We start from the raw sequence: 14,738 nt of genomic DNA, 5'->3' as shown, positions 1-14,738 counted from the left end.
AGGAGCCTCCACACCAATTTCCACAGTGGCTCTACCAGTTTGCGTTCCCACCAGCAGTGCACGAGGGTCCCTTTTCTCCGCATCCTCGCCAACGTGTGTCGTTTCTTGTGTTTCACCCTGAGGCCAGCAGTTCCCAGAGCTTGCTCACTGTGGGCACCTTCTTGTTCGTTCTTGAGACCGTGCGGGCAGTTCAACACTGACCCTCCCTGTGCTGCCTTCTTCACCTCAGTGTCTCCGTGAGGTGTTGAGTTAGTTGTGTTGTTGAAAGTGACTTGACCTTCAGGTCTAGGACAGGACGGACTGTTGTTGGGGCCTCTCATAGGTCAGAGCTCGGGCGTCCACTGTGCATCCAGCAGATGGCGGCCTTTTTGGTTTCTTGGGTTTCTTGGGTTTCTTGGGCTCGGGCTCATTCACCTTCCTGCGCACCCGGCCCATTGGGTCTGTCGCCAGGGCCGTTTGTGGGTGTAGGCGGTGATGTTTGTGCATGGAGCTGGTAGTTTTATCTTTATTGAAATACAAGTTATGTACGTATATGCTCTCATTTTGTTCTTTACAGCTGCAGATTTGTTCACAGATTTGGAGAATGCGTTTCGGGGGAAAATCGATGCTGCTTACTTTGAGACCAGCAAGTACCTGTTGGACGTTCTTAACAAAAAGTACAGCTTGCTGGACCACATGCAGGCTGTGAGGCGCTACCTGCTCCTTGGCCAAGGGGACTTCATCAGGCACTTAATGGACTTGCTCAAGTAAGAACACTCTTTGGATCTTTTAAATACACAGTAGATTGCAACATGAGGAGTCTTAACAGTTCTTGTTTTAAAGAATAAATGCCATTAGGGGAAATTGGCTGAGTTCTTAGAGAACATATCGGTAAGATGAAATCTGAAATTTTTTGATGAAACCAAGATTGTCACATCGAAGTCTGTTTGTTTTCCCATATTCTGTACCTTTCTCACAAGCCTGTGGGCCTTGTGGACACCCTGGCACTGACAGTCCCGTGTCTGAGGCGTGTGCAGTGTGATCACACTTAGTGCCAGTTTCAAACAAGTTCAAAAATTGTGTATTTCAAACAACTTTTTCCATATTATGAATTTTAAATTGTTCCTTGGGGGAAAAAACCTATAAAACAAAATTACTACTCTTCTCATTTTGTTCTGTGACATTTTTCATGGCACCTTTTGTCCCAGAATTAGATGTGGGTCCCTCCCTGGCCTCCGTGGAGACTCTCCCAGCCCCTCAGCAGGGTGTCTGTCCCATCCCGGGCTCTAGACACACCGACCTCGGGTGCAGCCAGGCTCCTAGCCAGAGCTCGGGTGATGTCCACTCAGGCACTGAGGAATGGAGATTGCCTGGTCCTGAGATGTCACTGTGCCTCGGAGTTACCGAGGGAGCTGGCTGAGGTGAACCCTGGGCCTGCCCACAGAGGGGGCTTGGTCCCTCGGGGGTGGGGCCAGGAACGTGCGTTTCTAATGAGGCCCCTGGTCCAGACACAGGCCCCTGCGGTCCCTCCTCTGCCCTGGAGCCCACCTTCAGCATGAAAAGTAGTTTAGGGCACACATAGCTGTCACCTTCTACTTGCCCGTGCTGGGTGGGTGACTGTGTCGTCAGCTTGAGAAGGGGTTGGTGAACTGCGAACGGAGCACACGTACTCGTGGAAGTGTCCCGTCTGGACCCTGAGCAGGGAAGGGGCCTCTGGTGAGCTCAGTCCTGGTCTGCAGCCCAGCGCCTGCCGGAAGCATGGGCGGGCAGGAGTGTTTGGAGGGGAGATGCCATTGGCCTAAATGGGGGTTCCCGTGAGCATGTGGGGGGAGCTGGCCCAGGGTGCAGCTGTGCAGGTCAAGGTGGGCAAGGCAGCTCTTGCGGTTTACAGGTGAGGCCAAACGCAGGGGTGCCTGTCATGCTACGGACCAGGTCGTGTGGCTGATTTAACGTGTTTGCCTTATGCGCGGTTTTGATATTTAGAGCATCTCGTAATCAGAAGATTTGTTTCTTGAAGACATGTTTGAAGTTTGTGGCTTTAAAGTGGGGGATGTCCCTGGTCTCCACCTAGCCTCAGACTTCTCTGAGTGATGATGTCATGGTCCCTCTTCATCGGTCTCTGCCCCACGTTTTGCTGCCACGAAGACCTGGAGCCGCACAGCTTATGTGCACGCCTGGGGGTGATGGGCAGGCTTTGCCCCCAGCGTATTGAGCAATAGTTGACCTAGATCACTGTGTGAGTGTAAGGTGTACAGCACGATGGCTTGATTCCATGTGTTGTGAAATGGTGACCACAGCAGGCTCAGCTAGCATCCATTTTCTCACATAGACACAAAGAAAAGAAAAAAAGGAAAGAAACCCCTTTTCTCCTTTTGATGAGAACCCCTAGGATTTGCTCTCGTACCGACTGGTCCTGTGTGTCACACAGGGTGTTGGCTGTGGCCCTCAGGTGGCGCACTCCAACCTAGTGTTCACACACAGCGGCTTATTTGCACTGGGTGGCCCCTTTCCTGCACTTCCCCTCGCCGTCAGGCTGTGTTGGTAACCTGGCCGGTTCTTGCCCAGTAACGTTAGCTTTCTGTTTAGCAACCCGGACATGAGTAACCCCAGAGAAGTGTTTGCTGATAACGCGGCAATTTTTAGCTTCTAGAATCATGACGTCTGTGTATCTAGTTGTTTTGATTTAACAAAGACCTCTCTACCCATTGGGTCTGTGCAGAAAATTCCAGTAGTTCCCGTTACTGTAGGCCAGACTTAAGTTGAAAACTTGATTTGTTAATGTGTATGGCATATGTTAATTATTTTCAATTTAAGCAGAATCAAAATTAATTTTTTTGAGATTTAAAGATATGTTTTATTCCCCAAAAGACTTGGTGAAATCCTGTTTATAGTTAGTTTTATGAAACTTTTGTTTCTATGTTGTAGTGGTTTGTCTTTTTAGTTTTTATAATTTCAACTCTTTCTACAATTTTAAGTTTTTGCAAAGCTCTTTAAGAATTCAAGTAACATCTTTTATTTTTACAAAATCTGTTAAGACCAGAACTTGTCCGTCCAGCTACGACTTTGTATCAACACAACTTGACTGGAATTCTTGAAACCGCCGTCAGAGCCACCAACGCCCAGTTTGACAGCCCTGAGATCCTCAAGAGACTGGATGTGAGGCTGCTGGAGGTACTGTGGCCCTGGTTCTGCTCAGGCCGTGAGCTCCCCGGGCCAGCACTCCCGCCAGCGTTCCGGTGTGTGGCGTGTGGCGTGCATCTCGTCTAGCCTGCCGGGTGGGAGTCGTTGCCGGAAGGCTCGCCGGCCTGAGCCTGCACTGTGCTGCTTGTTGGTCTTCAACAAGGGCCACATCTCTAAATTGCACTGGGCTTCTCCGTCTGCTCCCTGTGCAAAGTCCCCACAGGGCTGCGGATGGAGAACACTCAGCGCTCAGCCCGGCGCTCGGTAGCACGTTGTGGAGTGAATCTTGTCTCCTGTTAATGGTAATGTTGCAGGAGGCACAGGGATGGCATGTAACAGTAATATTCATCAAAAATAGATGTATTTAGTTTCAGTTTGATAGACAGTGAGTTTTCTTAGGGGAATGCGTGTCAGAAACATCACACACTGTTTGCTTAGCTATGATGAAGGACCATTAGTAGGGCTTGTTGGCTTTTTTAAAATGTTGACTCTTTTTTTTTTTTTAATGTTTATTCATTTTTGAGAGAGAGAATCAGAGCACGAGCGAGGGAGGGGCAGAGAGAGAGGGAGACACAGAATCCGAACAGGCTCCAGGCTCCGAGCTGTCAGCACAGAGCCCGACGTGGGGCTCGAACCCACGAACCGTGAGATCATGACCTGAGCCAAAGTCAGATGCTTAACCAACTGAGGCCACCTAGGCACCCCTAAATGTTGACTTTTAAGGGATTCAGGACATATGAGGCAGTGAGTTCTTGTCATAAACTGGTGACGAATTTTAGACTGATTTTATGGTATTTATTCAAAATACATTATAAGGGCACCTGGGTGGCTCAGTCTGTTAAGTGACCAACTCTTAATCTCAGCTCATGTCACGATCTCACAGTTTGTGGGTTTGAGCCCTGCATCAGGCTCTGTGCTGACAGCTCAGAGCCTGGGGCCTGCTTCGGATTCTGTGTCTCCCTCTCTGTCTGCCCCTTCCCCACTCATGCTTTGTCTCTCTGTCAAAAATAAACATTAAAAAAAAAATCTTTAAAGAAATAAAAATAAAATAAATAAACATTGAATAAAACCCCACAACACACCATTCATTTCACAGTATCCTTAGAGCATCTCCTCTGTGCCCATGGTTTAAATGCCGAGGGTACAGGGGTTGACAAACAGATCTCTGCTGTCCTATAGCTAACACTCACAAGTATTGAATGCTTTTCAAAAATTGGGCTTTATTTTACTGCCTTTTCTTGGACAGAGATTCTTTGGCACTAAGTGCAGCACTGGTGGGAAGGCCTGCAGTGTTTGTTTCTGTCCCCAGGTCTCTCCAGGTGACACCGGGTGGGATGTTTTCAGCCTGGACTACCACGTCGATGGGCCAATTGCCACGGTAAGGCCATTCAGCTTGCTGTTTTGTTGTTTCAGAATGGGCTCTCTTCTCTCAGAGCTTCTACTGAAGGCCATCACTTGACCTCTGGTCAGACCCACTGAAGGAATACCTAAGCCACAATTCTGTGTGGCTTAGATAATCATTAACAAGTGCTGAAATGCTCTAGTATTTTACGAATTCCTACAAATACCCTTTTGTAGGGTTCAGCAGGCATGTAGTAAATGGAGTGCTCGTTGGAACCCATAATCCTTAGACCACAGTAGCGAATTCAGAACAGACGGAGAGAGACTAGGACGTGCATTGTAGAGGTCACACTTATGCTACTTAGATGAAGTCTGACCTTCAGTGTTCCCTGGGACCCAGGAGCACCCAGGAGCAGCCCATGCTGCTGCTGTCCATGGTGCTGGTGCTGCTTGGAGCAAAGTACCGGTTCCTCCCGGAGTTCCCAGATCGTGAGAGGCTGACTCCTCTGCGTGCTGTCTGCGACCCAGATGCCCTGCCTTAAGTGCCCGCTTTCTCTTCAGCTTGGAGTCAGTTCTCCTTGACCAGGACGCTTCTTTGGAGTGATGTCAGTCGTTTGATATCTGAAATACTGAAGGAGAACATGCGTTTCTTTTAGTTATTGGGAAAAATATTTTGTTAAGAAGTAATGTAGTTTGGCTGTGAAAATCCTCCTTGACGGTCCTTGCAGAGTGTGACTCCATGGCCGTTCCCACGTCTCCGGGTGTAAGTCACAGCCCTGCCAGGGTGCACCAGCGCAGCTGCCTCGCACTTTGGGGCAGCAGCCGTGCCTGGGACATGTGGCTCTTGTGTCTGCTGTGAGCCGGAAGCTCCTGGTGCGCGTGTTTCACACATATTCCTAGTGTTTAAGCTGTACCAGATCAGAGCTACTGTATTTTAAATGCATAACTGCTCTTAAATTTGATTTTTTGTCATATTCAAATTAGTTTTTTCTTCTTTGACTTATATCCTAGTTTCCAGTACTTACTTGTTAAAATATCCTGTTGTGTACATTATTATTTAAATCAGAAACTTTTGTATTGTCTGTTTTGTTAATACTGACTATGTTCATATCATTTTGCCACAGATGCCAAAGTAGAGGCCCTTGTGTTTGTTATTTCCTAGAATGTGAGTGCCTTGAACGTTAGATAAATTGAACGTACTCATACAGGCAGTTAATTATTTCACAATAGTGTAGACTCACGAAGCATACAAAGTTAAACATTGCACACCTTGTATATAAACCATTGGTTATGCAGTATATTTTTTAAATTTTAGCTTTTTGTAAACTCTAATCGAGAGGGTCAAGAGACATTTATATCCTAGATTTATTTAAAAAACAACTTTGGGGTGGATCTCTGTCTATGGCTAACAAGTGTTAACTTACCTGCCAATTCCAGCAGGTGGAGGGTGTGCCTGGGAGGCTGCACTGGGTGGGCGCAGGGCCCTGTGACTGCCACAGGATGTGGGGGATGGGGTCTTGCACGTCCGGTTTTGCTATTCCAGTTCTGGGGTTTGCTGATGTCCCAGGTTGTTATATTTTTAGCTAAATGGAATCTTTTATTTAAAAATACACTTCCAGAGTCGAATTTTGGAAGAAAATGGATTTTCTGCTTCTTCCCTATTAAATTTACAGTATTATCTCCATTCCCTTTCTATTCTCGTTAATTGAGATTGCTAGTTTTGTGTATAATTTAATTATAATGAGTACATATATTAGTCACATAATTTCATCTTATATAATATAGTATAATTTTAGCTTCTTGTTAATTCTGGGAAGGAGGATGTGGAGAGGTTATCTGTGATCTTCTCACTGGGATCTTGGGCAGGATAAAATCCATTGACTTGGTCTCCAGGGTGTCAGGTGAGATGCTTATTTTGTATTTATTATGTATGCTCATATCGTATCAGAAGCTTATTTCGTATTTTGCTAAACTTCCTGGTGCACAGTGAACCAAAAGACGATGCACACGGCAAAACTAAACGTGGGTTATCTCGCCATGTAAACGCCGTGGGATATAGGAGTGTCTCTCTGAAACAGTGCCTGTTCCTAACAAATCCTGATTAAACTATGTTTGTAAATTGGGTCACGTGAAATGAGCTCTGGGAGGCCAGCACTGAAAGGATCCCTACAAGGCAGCGTTTGTATAGCAAGGGTTTCTGTGGTTGATTTGTAAAATTATTTAATCCAGTCACCCTTTATTTCTATAGTTGCAGACACAGTAGTGTGGTCAGCACAGTAAAGTACATAACCCCCAAAACAGTCCTAACTGGTCTCAGAGTCCATTCAGAGCAGTTCCTAGCCAGTCCAGTATAGACACATACAGTCATCAGTCAGTACTGAGCACTGCTGAATACTGGCACAAAAGGCATACAGAAGAATAAACAGATAGTCCTTATAACACATGAGCCAAGAATACACAAAAATAAGAAGACAAAGGTAAAGCAGTCTACAGCTAAATGCTCAGATTGTAGGGGTCCAGTGATAAATGTCCTGTCTGGAGAAGAGGGACATTGGTGAGGCCAGGTGTGTGGCCTTTGTCCTTGAGGGCCAGGTGGGGTCTGGGCCAGAGGAGAGTGTGGAGTAGTCCGGGAGTGATATGAGGAATGGCCCTGGGGCGTGAATGAGGCTGGGCTCCAGGGTGAGAAACCAGTGATGCAGGACCCAGCCTGGCTCCTGGATGCACAACGCAGAGCTGCTGGGAGCTGAGGCCCCAGGGAGGGGTGTTTCCAGTTCTCTGTACTGCAGGGAGAGGGCTGCCGACTCAGGGAAATGCATCCTTGCTCGAGGGACTGGGAAAAGTAAACGTACCCACGTCTGTTGTGCGAGATGTGTTTGGCCGCCATCTGCAGAAAACCCTGTTACTGTACACACGGGACAGACTTCCTAGACGATGTTTTGTGGTTCATCGGACATTCGTACTTAACCGGGTGTCCTGTGTTCTTATTTGCTAAGTGTGGCCCCCATGGGAGGGAAGCTCGCCCAGCCCCTGCCCATAGGTCCATCCTCCCAGGGTATGAGACCACCGTCCGTCCGTTTGCAGTGAAGTGGCTCCACAGGCAGTAAATACCTGTGTTAAGATAACCCGGAGGCCTCTTGACAGACAGGAGACTCTCCTAGGCCCACCTGGCTTGAGATGTAGCAGCCTCATGTGTCCGTCCGGGTGGTTGGGGCGGAGGACACTGCTACACGGTTGACGTTGGGGTTAAGAGCCCACATTTTGACTGGGTTTAGGCAGCATTTAAAAGACCTGAGAAACTGTTTACTAGCTCTGTGACCTTAGGCCTCTGTCTTTCAGTTTGTAAAATTGGTACCAAAATATCTGCTTCTATCCTTGTGAGTTTGCCCCACGTACTACTTAGCACACAGGTCGTCACCGTGGTTGTATTTGATGATACTTTCCTAAAACGTGTTATATTAGTTGCCTATGTAATGCTTGGATTTATTAGAGTTGATTGTGTGTTCTCTGGCTTCTTTTGCCTTAAAAAAAAAAAGATGCGTCAGAAAGGCTGTGTTGTCACAGGAGGGTCCCTAGGTCACTGTAGGTCAGTGTGCTGTCAGCTGTCCTGTGCCTTTTTTCGCAGGTGTTCACGCGAGAGTGCATGAGCCACTACCTCAGGGTGTTTAACTTCCTCTGGAGGGCAAAGCGGATGGAGTACATCCTCACGGACATCCGCAAGGGACACATGTGCAATGCCAAGCTCCTGAGGAACATGCCAGGTAAACCCGCCTGGGGAGGTCGGGGCCGCTCCCCTGCCAGCCCCGCATCCCCGTGCTTCTGGAGCGGGCTTCTGTGGGAGGCTCATCTGTGATACTGCTCATCCTGACTTGGTGCAAATCAGAAAGAAAATTGAATCCAGTTAAATTTTTTCAGACCACGAGATTTCTTTCAGAATTACATTTGTTCTCTCTCTGCTGTTCATGTCTGGACTTTTTTTTTTTTTTTTTAATTTTTAAGGAAGGAAAGCTATGTTTATTTGTTTATTTTACAGGAAGGAAAGCTATTTAATAAACCACTGTCTCATTTAAAATTCACTTATTGTTTTGATTAAAGTCTGTTTGGGAATCACTTTAATGTTCTGGTTCATAAACCGTGACATGAAAATTTTTTATATTATTTTACAATTAAAAGCTGTGGTAAAATTTAGATGGGTTTATTTTAATGTTACAAATACTGAATAACTGTAGTTACCGATAATTTTGAATTTTTCGTATTGAAATTCATTTGGTCAAAACCTTTGAGAAAGTATTTCAACAGTGTGTCTCCAAGGAAAAACAGCACTGAGCGATTCTTAACCCTTTGGTGAAAGTGATTATTGAAGAAGGAGCTGTTGCTTGAAGAAAGGTGTATGTGACCTTTGCGTGATTGCTAGGTCAAGGTTGAATCTTGAGCAGCTCCCAAAGTCCCAGGATAATGACACCCCGGAAGCCGGGGGCCTGGAGGGTACCTGACTGTGTGGACACAGTGGCCAGTTTTTACTGGGCGTCCCTGCTTTCTGTATACACAGCAGGCCTTTTCCAGGGGCATCAGGACGCTCTGATTATGCTCCTGGCCTGGCTTCCTCCGGACTCACTTCATAGGTTGATAATAAGGACCCTCTGATGTAGCCAAGAAGGACGTGAGAGGGAACGTTTTCTTGTTAATACCCTAATGGTTGTGGACAGGAGATACTGCCTTCAGCTATTTCTAGTACCTGTGCGCTGCCTCACCGTGTGGCTCTTCGTAAAGGAGGCAGAAGGAGGCGTCAGTCACTCAGAGGGCCTGCCTGTCTCCTGGCTCTGCACCTGTCTCTCGTCCCCTGGTGTCACGACCTCGTGCTGTGTCTCGGGGTGACTCACACAGTCTGTTGGGTGCGCCCTGGCGGGTTGACCCCTTTGCCAGCCGCGTGCCTTCTCTGGGGCTGCCTGGCACTGCCGCGTGTGTGTGCCCAGGTGTCACCTCTCTGTGCCCGACTCAGATCCTCTCCAGGCAGGGCAGACGCTTTGTTCCTGTCACCCTATTTCAAAATAAGCGTCTGTTATTTTTAGCCCTGGGAAGTCTGAGCTCTGTGACAGTTCTAAGTATTAGCTCGTGGTTTGAATATCACCTCACCAGTTTCTGTATGAATTTGCTGTTCTCTTGTATTGAATAATCAGTGAGCTTTGTTTTCTACTTGAAGGTAGTGTGGGAAAAAATAGACCTTCTGTTTTATAAAATCAATAACTTTAACATAACCGGTGCTATCTCGGAGAGCTTAGCGTTAGCTTACTTCACTGACCTTTTCCTTGTCACTGAAGCTTCTACAATCTTTTTAATAGCAACATTTGCCTCGTGTGAATATACCATTCGATTTTTTTTCCCTTTAGTTGTACTTTTTCCCACTAATGTAAATAACGCCATTTGCTTGTATTATATGCCTTTGGCTATTTCTTTAGGTAACCGAGGGAAGGAACAGCTGGGTTAGCGGGGATGGATTTTAGTTTACTTCACATTCATGAATAGCGATCCTGATAGTTCAGCTGTGGGCGCGTACGGTCACATGACTTGAGGAGCCAGGCACCAGGTTGAGGTGCATCTCGAGGGGCACAGTCCTCTGGCGGCTGTGTGCGTTCCTGTTAGCTGGCTGCTGTTGGGTGTTGTGTTCAAACAAATCGTCAATTCGAGAGGGGAAGATGGAAGTTCGTTTTAATTAATTTAATGCTTTTTAAATTATTGATGATTAAACACTTTCTTGGTCATTGTGTTTCTTTTAGGAAACTGGTTTTTTGCTCATGTCTCGGTTGGGGTGTAATGTTCTTACTTTTATTTATAAAGAGTATTTTAAAGTTGTTGCTGTCCAGGCAACTTAACGAGCAGAAATCACCCAGCTAGTTAGTCTTGTTAACACAACAAATCTAGAAACATCTTGCCAGTCATACATCTGAGGCAGAACTATAGAAGATTACAGAAAGTGCTTCTGGGAGCACCTTTGGAGATTTGCATATATGTATGGTGTGTGGAGCTGTCTTGGTCCATACAAACAGTATCACTGATTGTTATCCCAGATACTTTATATTTATTAAAATAAGTTTTTTGGAGTAAATAGTTACACTTGAAAATGATTTGCTTAGGGGGTACCTGGCTGGCTCAGTGGAGCAAGTGACTCTTGATCTCGGGGTTGTGGGTTCAAGCCCCATCCATGTTGGGTGTAAAGATTACTTAAAATAAAAAAACTTAAAAAACCAACCACACAAAAAGAAAATGATTTGCTTAGTACAGGAGTTCTTGATAGTGTCTACCAAGATGTTTATGCCTGTTTTTATATATCTGTCATTCAGCTGGACAGAAGGCAATTGTTGATACCAAAATCATTTAAAGATTTGGTTCTAGTGGTATGGAGATTTTTTGTTGTTGTTGGATTCAATTAATGTAGAAAGTATCACAATTAATGGAAACTTCATTTGTGTTTCAAGTAATATCTAACAAAATGAAATAGATAAATACAGTCAAATGAGCTTGTAATTAAAAAAAAAAATTTAATGTTTATTTTTACAAGAGAGCGAGAGAGAGAGAGTGTGAGCAGGGGAGGGGCAGAGAGAGAGGGAGACACAGAATCTGAAGCAGGCTCCAGGCTCTGAGTTGTCAGCACAGAGCCTGATGCAGGGCTTGAACCCATGAACCATGAGATCATGACCTGAGCTGAAGTTGGATGCTTAACCGGCTGAGCCACCCAGGTGTCCAAATGAGCTTGTATGCTTCTCAACCTTTGTGTGTTGAGGGAAGAGAGTGAATGGAGGTCCCTCCCTCCCCAGATCTCCCTCCCCTTGAGGGAGGGAGGGTGGTATTAAAATGATCTCCTTCTTGGTCCTTGTAAGAAATGAAATTGAAGGTGGTGGAGGTGGGAGAGGCGGTGGGGTCCTTGGGGGAGACCTGTCACCACAGGACTGCTGTGGCATTCTGCCAGTTTAATTGGCAGTAGTTTCTCTTTCTTGGTGATTAATACAATAATGGTTCATCTGATGATTGACAGTGTTCCAGACCTGCAGAAATGATAACTTAAAAAACGAGTAGGCATTTTTCTCCTTAGAGGTTCTCTTTGTGTGTATCATTTTTGTATACGCTGATGAGTAGGTACTCCTCAATAATTACACATTTATTAACAGCTCTCAATGCCGGACTTTTGCTGGGCGGCATTGCCCGGGTTTGTGCGCGGTCCCTCAGCACCAGGCTGTGGCCACAGCTGACTTCCTTGTCTCCTGCCTCAGTTTCCTCATGGGGGGAGGGATGTCGACAGTGCTTACTTCCAGGACTGTGTAATGCACTTACCAGTGCTGCCCCCGGTGGGGGTGGATACTTGTTCAGGTGTCACTGCCACCTTCCTGGTGACGTGGTGACAGCAAATGGCGTTTGCAGGAGGCCCTTTGTGGTGAGTAGAGATTCGGAACACTCTTTGAAGCCTTAGCCTTGAGAAATTAATCAGATGGGTAATTTGATAGTCACTTTTAAGTATAGTAGTGTCAGTTATCAATGCAGGTTGAAGGAGGTGGTTTGCAGTTGTGAAGAAACTGTTTTAGGGTACTTTTTAAAAAAACAAACTTGGTGTAATTTTTAATGACCCTGCATGCTGTCGAAGGTGCTTCCCGCTGAAGATGCCCCCATAGCATGCCGTCCAGTCCTTCTGGAGCCTGGGGCAGGGTGTTTCATGAGACTCTGTGTTCCTCAGGCACCTGTAGAGGGCAGCAAGGAGTTAGGAGTGATCAGCCACAGGAGAGACTCCTCATTCCAGATTTTGTGCAGGAAACTGTCTGCTTTTTTTTAAATGCGTTCACTGGGAGATGCTTGTGTTTATGTATTTTTTGGACCTCGGTACGAATGTTGCTTTGCTTTTGCGATTATTTGTAGGTCAATCATAAAAACACAAGTATTTATATTTTAATTATGTTTTATTTATTTTTTTAATTTACTTATTTTAATGTTAGGAGAGAGAGAGCACACACATTGCACATGCGTGCACAGGCGGGGGAGGGGAGAGAAGAGAGGAAGACACAGAATCCGAAGCAGGCTGCAGGCTCTGAGCTGTTAGCACAGAGCGCAAGACCCACAGAGTGAGTCTTGAACACATGAACCTTGAGATCATGACTTGAGCCAAAGTCTGATGCTTAACCAACTGAGCCACCCAGGTGCCCCTTAAGTATGCTTTAAATGTCTTTTCAAGGGTGTGGGACGTGCTCGGACTTGTTTGGTTCTGAAAGCCACTATGTCGTCAATGATGAAAATGAGCATCAGAGGCGAGGTTGGAGGTTGGTGATGGTGCTGTGAGGAGGGTGGCTGTGCTGGATGCCTGGTGGACACAGCAGCTGGGGTCAGGGGGACGTGCGTGAACTTGACGGAGCTCTCGGGCGCAGGGCTGGGTGACTGGGCCCTGTTTGGAGCTGGGGGGGGGGCACCTTTGGGAGTAATGCTTCAGTTTTAGGCATGTTAATGTGAGGTGCTTATAAGAATCTACGTGATACATCTGGTTTGAATTGATTTGCAACCTGAGACAGATCTGAACTAGAAATGAGAGTGTAGACAGTGTGAGTGGGGGTGACCCTGGGTGCCGTGGGAGCTTCTGGGAGCTTCCTGGGGGAGGGCTCCAGGGCAGAGGTGGTGGGCGGGAAGCCACTGTGTCAGAGGAAGGCAGGAAGGCACGAAGGCACGGAGATCCCGGGGTTTCCAGGTAGCATGGATGACTAACTAGCCAAGGCCCACAGCCAGGAATTTGAGGTTGGCATCAGCGTGACTCGAGACACGAGAGGTTTTCGTAGATTAATCGGCGGTGGAGAAATTGTGCACCAGGTCACCCCGTGTCATGAAGTGGAGTCAGCAATGGTGGGCGGGGCACCGTGTTGTCAGCTGTGTGAGGCCCAACCGAGTTCCTCGTTTATGCGATCACATGTGACATGTAGAATGCGTTAGCAAAGTCATATAAGGCGCACATAAAAGCCAGCACATTATCCAAGGACTGCTGGATTGATGGTGGATGGGACCCCAGTGCGCCCTAGGGGGCCCCAAGACCTAGAGACGAGAGCAGTGACACCCGCGAGTTTGTTGAGTTGAGATTTTCCCGTTGCGTGTAGCACACTGACTTGGGCAGGTGATGAGACGGGCCACACGGATTTCTGTACTCCTGTAGCATGTCTGGGGCCTGCTTACCGTCTTCGTGCACGTCTGTCAGGACAGGCACGGAATCTGCAGTCCATGAGTGATGTTAAACTCTCTGTGGAAGGAATGTCAGGACACAGAGATGCCTTCTCACGAGGCTGAAAGACAAGCAGACGGCTTTCACTTGGCTCCGTGCAAAGTGGCGTGTTTGGACCCAGCGCAGGTGTGCTGGAGGGAAGACCCGGAGGTTTGGGTGTCACAGTGAGACCTGTTCGCTGTCACGTATGCTGTGTAAAGGAGCGTCTGCGTGCTGTGGGTGTTCTGAGTACACATCTGTCCAGGGGAGACCGCCTGGCCTTGCGGGGGAGGGAGCACCATCCCTGTCCTCACAGCCCTGGGGCAAAGCCCAGGATGGAGTTGTAATAGAAGCTTGCTTCCCCCGTGACACGGGTGAGTTGTACTTACAACAGCCTTTTATTATACTCTTTTATGCTGAAAGTAATTTAGGTAAATGGCTGGGAGTGGGAGTTGGGACATCTTAGCCCCCTCTGAGAGTTTTATTAGGAGAAGTACATTCTTCATTCGGGGCTCATGTTACCTATTCTTTACGACACAGTTGACCACAGCCACGGACGGCAGGCTCCCGACGGCAGGGAAGACATCGGGAGGCTTGTCGCTCAGGCTCGTCTTCTGAGGGGGCCTGCTGTCTCCGCCAGCCAGCACAGTCCCCACGTGTCCCATACCCCTTAACCTGGAGAAAGGATTGTTTTCTAAAGTATGCATCACCACTGTTTCTCTACAAGTCCCTATTTTGCTTCCTCGTTATTACTGTATTACAAAGGGACAAGAATGGTTTCTCGAATAACTGTGTGCAGCGATGATTATTTAACCACGCAATTAAAGGCATTTGGGTTGGAAACAAAAATAAATGTGCTTAAACCATTCCTTTGATGGTCTCATCTCTGACTGAACCCTCTATTGTGGTGGCTCTGGTACTCTGGTGGAGTCTTTGAATGAAAAATTGGAAGTGTGAGCAGAGAACGGCTGTTCTATGGTGACCTTCAAGCCTTTTGATGGCTTAATAATCTTGCAAAGAA

General features: G+C 46.9%; 1 protein-coding gene across 6 annotated transcripts in view; it reads left to right on the top strand.

The window, feature by feature from the left end:
* The window catches only part of TUBGCP3 (tubulin gamma complex associated protein 3), a 70,606-nt gene that overhangs the window by 44,765 nt on the left and 11,103 nt on the right, over positions 1 to 14,738 (top strand). For all 6 annotated transcript variants that reach the window (XM_027065245.2, XM_027065243.2, XM_027065242.2 and 3 more), the window contains 4 exons: positions 557 to 746; positions 3,015 to 3,150; positions 4,469 to 4,537; positions 8,123 to 8,258. In XM_027065245.2, coding sequence (XP_026921046.1) covers positions 557 to 746; positions 3,015 to 3,150; positions 4,469 to 4,537; positions 8,123 to 8,258 — 531 coding nt within the window. The remainder of the gene's footprint in view (positions 1 to 556; positions 747 to 3,014; positions 3,151 to 4,468; positions 4,538 to 8,122; positions 8,259 to 14,738) is intronic.

Source organism: Acinonyx jubatus, chromosome A1 (genome assembly GCF_027475565.1).
Source record: "Acinonyx jubatus isolate Ajub_Pintada_27869175 chromosome A1, VMU_Ajub_asm_v1.0, whole genome shotgun sequence".
Classification (NCBI taxonomy): Eukaryota; Metazoa; Chordata; class Mammalia; order Carnivora; family Felidae; genus Acinonyx; species Acinonyx jubatus.
The sequence above is the reverse complement of the archived record's forward strand: the minus strand, read 5'-3'. Positions and strand labels throughout refer to the sequence as shown.